Raw genomic sequence first — 4,922 nt, forward strand, 5'->3', positions numbered from 1 at the left:
AAAAAGGAGGAGGCGGAGCGGTGGGAAGATTTTAAGTGCTCTTCTTTCAAGACTTGTGCCTGGGGATTTTTTTTCTGCCTCTGGATCGACTGCTGCACAGCTGTAAGTCCGAGGAAGCCCCCTGGCTTACAGAATAAGCTATCAGCAGCCGCTCAACCCGCAGCGTTCTGAGAGCACAAGGGTTAATCCGAGGCATGCACACACGTCCTGCCACGATAACGCCCCGAGCGATGAGACCTTTTGCTCCAGAGGATATTCTGGCTCTGTCGGGTGATTCATTTTGTCTGCAAAATCAAGCATGTAATGCCCCTTCTCCCTTGCGCTCCCCTTCCGTCCCTGTTTCAGTCTCCCCGGTGACAGCTGATGTTCCGCTGCGCTTTCACTGCAGGACGTGAGCTGGGGAGCCCCTGAGCGGCTGCTTTGAGCTGATTGGGAAAAACCCTGAGATTAGGTAAATTAAATAATAATAATAAAAATAAATATATCCCTCAGCACCCAAATCATGGCTACGGGAAGCTTCCCCTTGCTGCAGTGTCTGGTCTGATTTACACAGCGGTCACGGAGGTGGGGAGCGATCCCTGCCTCAGCCAACTCAGATCAATGCATGTTGCTCGCTGTCTGTCCGTCCGTGGTCAGGATGGCCAAAATGCACCCAGACCCCAGGGAGCCAGCAGGAGAGACTTGTCTATCTGTTTTCAAATGAAACAGGGATCTTTCCGTCTCTAGAGCGCGGATTTAGTTATCAGCTCTGTTTACTACTGCTGGATGTCCCCCAGCTGCCGCGCAGCTGAGCGCGGTAACTCAGCGGAGCGCTTCTCCTTTCAGCCCTGTGCCAGGCAGAGACCCTGCGACAGCCCTCACTGCGACCTGAAGGATAGGGGATGTTAAACAGAGTGAGGGTAACATTCCCAGGGCACTCCCAGGGGCTCTTCCAAGGGTTTGAAAAAGCCTCTTAAAAACGGCAGCAGAGATCGAAGGCAGTTAAGGGAGAGGGAGAAAAAAAGGAAGAAAAAACTTTGGCAAGCGTGCAGTGTCTTACATCAATCTAGCAGTCAGCATCGATGTAGATGTTCTTTCCTCCTTTTGTGCAACACCCCTTCCCTCCTACAGACCACCCAAAGCCCTATAAATAATCCAAGGACCGTATTTTTTCTCCAGCTTTCTCTTCAGACCTCGAAGGGAAAATATCAGGCAGGAGAAAGAAACAGAAGAGAGAGAGGAGGGCAGAGAGAGAGGAGAGATGGCCAGCGAATTCAAAAAGAAAATGTTCTGGAGGGCGGTGGTGGCCGAGTTCCTCGCCATGATCCTCTTTATTTTTATCAGCATTGGTTCGGCTCTGGGTTTTAATTTCCCAGTGTCAGTCAACGGGACATCATCAACTCAGGACAACGTGAAGGTTTCGCTGGCTTTTGGGTTATCCATCGCGACCATGGCACAGAGCGTGGGCCACATCAGCGGTGCCCACCTGAACCCGGCGGTGACCCTGGGCCTCCTGCTGAGCTGCCAGATCAGCATCTTCAAGGCGTTGATGTACATCCTCGCCCAGTGCCTGGGGGCAGTGGTGGCCACTGCCATCCTGTCCGGAGTCACCTCCTCTCTGCCCCACAACTCCCTGGGGCTCAATGCGGTAAGCTGAAACTTTGCTGCCCCCCCTTCTCCCCCTCCCCTTCCCCCGACTCTTTTTTCCCAAGTAGAAATGATAGCACAACACCTATAAGGATGTGTGTGGTGGAGGTGGTGACCTCAGGCAGGGAGCTTGTCCTGACTGATACCAGGGTGCATGCATTCACTGCTCTCAGCTGAAGCACTATTTTAATCCTTTTCTTTGGTAAGAGATGATAGGGATGGTCCCTTCTGCCCGTTCTTTTTCAGACAGAGCTTTATGGTCATTATTAGTTTTGCTCGTGTTCAATTTTGCACATCCATGCTGCAGAAAAGTGCCTTTTGGTACCAATGTAACATTGAAATCGCTGGCATTTGCATGACTTAGTCTCTTTCCTGGTTCTGAAGGTCTCAGGTAACATGTCTTTGGCTTGTGATGCTGGTTAATGTGTATACACTGGTGTTTTCATTTCTGTGAATGTGATTCTTTTTCAATACCTCATTAATAGTTTGTGTAACCTGATGAGTGCAGTGTAAGAACCTATGGGACTAGCGAGATAGATGGATAACAGGAGAAATCCTATCACTAAAGGTGTGAGCATCACCTGTTGCATTTGGCACAGTGCTTTCATCCTGCCTGATGCAGAATCTTAGCTGCACTTTTCTTCTTTTTCCTACTTCTGCTGAGCAAAAATGAGGGGGAAAAAAAATGGATTTCTCAGGTGTAGTTCAGAGGCTGAAGTGAGGAATCTGCATTTATGAGAGGTGCAGGTTTCAGCCCTCTCCCATCCAGGTGCTCACAGCTGTTGACCATTACAGCATACAGACAGCTGCATGGTGGCAACCCCTCCTCCTCCGTGTGTTGCTCTTCTCTGCTGTTGTCTTCGTACCATAACAGGAGCAACAGGGATAGTTACCCTTTTCAACATGAAATCATCCCACTGTCAGTGGATGTCAGCAAAGCAGTTCTAAAGCCACAGCCACAGCAATACCCAGAGGAGTACTATAAACGGAAATTTCCTTCTGGTCACTTATCTCACCTGATTCTATTAGGAGTTTTGTAGCTTTTCTCTGGCCCCCTTCTTGCAGTATAGTCAGTGCAGTTTGAAACTTGAATGTATTTGAAATCTTATGCACACTGGTGCACAAAGCTCCAAATACAAATACAGTATCACTTCAGAAAACATTCGGGGGGGAAAAAAAAAAAAGGAAAAGTTTTAAGCATTCTGTGGCATGGGAGTTATTTCTAAGCGTCAGGAAGAGGAGTTTTTGAAACCACAGAAGCTGACATTAAGGAGGTCACTGCCAAGCAGTCCCCTGTCACCCACCCGTGCAGCTCTGTAGGTTGGCTGCTCACATCCCTGCAGGGATCCCACCCTGTCACCCATCTGGGAACTCCTCTGGGATCATCCAAAACATTTTTTGGGGAAGAAGAGGGAATCTTTTCATTAACTCCAGTGGGCTCTGGCTCTGTGTGTGAGACGTGATCCTTTCCTCTGAAACCACTGGCAGAGGGAAGTGCTGAACCGCATGGGACGGGGTACCCGCCCCGGTGGTTTCCTCGAGAGGTTTGGCTGCCAGCTGCCATGGAACATGGGAGGTCTGCTTTCAGCAGCATTCCCATTTGGTCTTTGCCTTTTGCCTGCCACAAAGCACTTGTGGCTGGCTCCTTCCCTTGCCCTGAAGCCCTGAAATTGGCTGTTTGCAAAGTGGGTGTAAGGGACCACCCCAAAAGCTTGCTCCTCTGTTGGTAATTCTTCAAGTTACAAAGATTTAAGTCAGAGCTCTGCACAAAGGCATCTAAGTAGAGGGAAGTCAGAGATGGAAAAATCACTCTGTGAATCACAAAAACTGCATTTGAGAGTAGAAGCCTTGCCCCTCTGCCTGGAATACATTCAGTGCACCTTTTCCAATGCCATAAAATCAATGGTAGGAGGCTGTATATACAGAGTTTTGATCTTCTATTTTCTATTTCCCATCCAGCAATAAATGTTCTGGATAGAAGAGGCTGGGAGGGTGGGGGACATCTCAGGATATGGGGAGAGCAAGAGCTGTCCCCTGTAAGAAGGAACTGGTGAGGAAAGCAAATCTGTTCTTTTCCCACTCAGCTGGGACCAGCTGGGGAGGGAAGATGGGGGTTTGAGGGGGCAGTGGGTCTGAGCCCAGCATGGGGACAACAGAACAGCTGTCCTCATGCCGAGCTGATCACCACGGGGCACATCCTGAAGTCACACTGCACTGCCTCCTTCAGCAAACAGAGCATGAGGAGATGCCACAGAGACTTGCTTTTATGTCATGCTTGCTTTTCAACCTGAGAATAAGGAGGGGAGGGGCAGAGCTGGCATTCCTGATGCCTATTTTGTCTTCTTGTCCTTCTAGTAGAAAATGAGGTATAGATTCACTACTGAAAAAAGAATAGAAAGAAAGGGAGTGCTTCATTTTAGCAAGGCTTGGGAAGGTGGCTTGAATATGCATGACTGCTTCCTCTGTTCAGGCCTTGCCATGGACTTGAAAGGGTGTTTTTTTTTGTTTGTTTGTTTTTTTTTGTTTTTTGTTTTTTGCAGGAAAATTGTGGTGGGAAGAAGTTAATGGAATCAGTGTCTATCCAGTGCCCTCACTGATGCTGGGTGGGATTGTATGGGTGGGATAAATTCTGTTTTATCCTACAGATAGCCCAGCTGTAGATCCTGCACCAAGGGGCCTTAGAGCTGATACCAATTCCCTAGGTTCTATGCCAGCTCATAAAGAGAAGACAAAGAAAGGTATTTCAGCTATTAGACCCTCCCTGTTGTCCTATAGAGAGACCTAGATCTTTTCCTTTACTGTAGAGGAAACTTGGTATGATGAGGCTCCAGCCTTGGGAACTTTGATTGTGTGATGAATCTGTGCCTTTCTTACTGCCCAAAGGGAAAAGGAAAATGCAAGCAAACAGAGCTCAGAAAAAAGGCATGGAAGGTACAGGGCTGAAGAGAGAAAGAAAGCAGGAGAATGCAGGATGCTCCTTTACCATATTCAATATAAAAGTCTGTTTTATTCTTAGAGACAAGTAAAACTGTCCCATATGAGGAGTTTGAGCTAAACTTCATTGAAGTCAATGGAAATTTTTTTAACTTTGGCTGGTTCTAAGTAAGAAATTCTGGACAATATTCAGAGAGGTATTTGGATTACTGAATCTTTTTAAGACATAACTTCCCATATATATTTCAGTAGTAGCGTGATTGCCAAAGCGAAAACTTTGAGCACTGAAAAAACTGAAAGAGTAGTACTCAGTGTTTGTTGTTCTAAAAATTTGAATATTTATACTTGTATCATTTAGTTTT

The 4,922-nt window shown here is 47.3% G+C and overlaps 1 protein-coding gene across 1 annotated transcript in view; it reads left to right on the forward strand.

Moving 5' to 3' along the window:
* Window positions 1–1,110: 1,110 nt before the first annotated feature.
* AQP1 (aquaporin 1 (Colton blood group)) overlaps window positions 1,111–4,922 on the forward strand; it is an 18,093-nt gene continuing 14,281 nt past the window's right edge. The window contains exon 1 of the mRNA XM_003206901.4: window positions 1,111–1,627. Within this exon, the coding sequence (XP_003206949.1) occupies window positions 1,241–1,627 (387 nt within the window). The 5' untranslated portion in view covers window positions 1,111–1,240. The remainder of the gene's footprint in view (window positions 1,628–4,922) is intronic.

The sequence above is a fragment of the Meleagris gallopavo genome, chromosome 6 (genome assembly GCF_000146605.3).
Source record: "Meleagris gallopavo isolate NT-WF06-2002-E0010 breed Aviagen turkey brand Nicholas breeding stock chromosome 6, Turkey_5.1, whole genome shotgun sequence".
NCBI classification, from domain to species: Eukaryota; Metazoa; Chordata; class Aves; order Galliformes; family Phasianidae; genus Meleagris; species Meleagris gallopavo.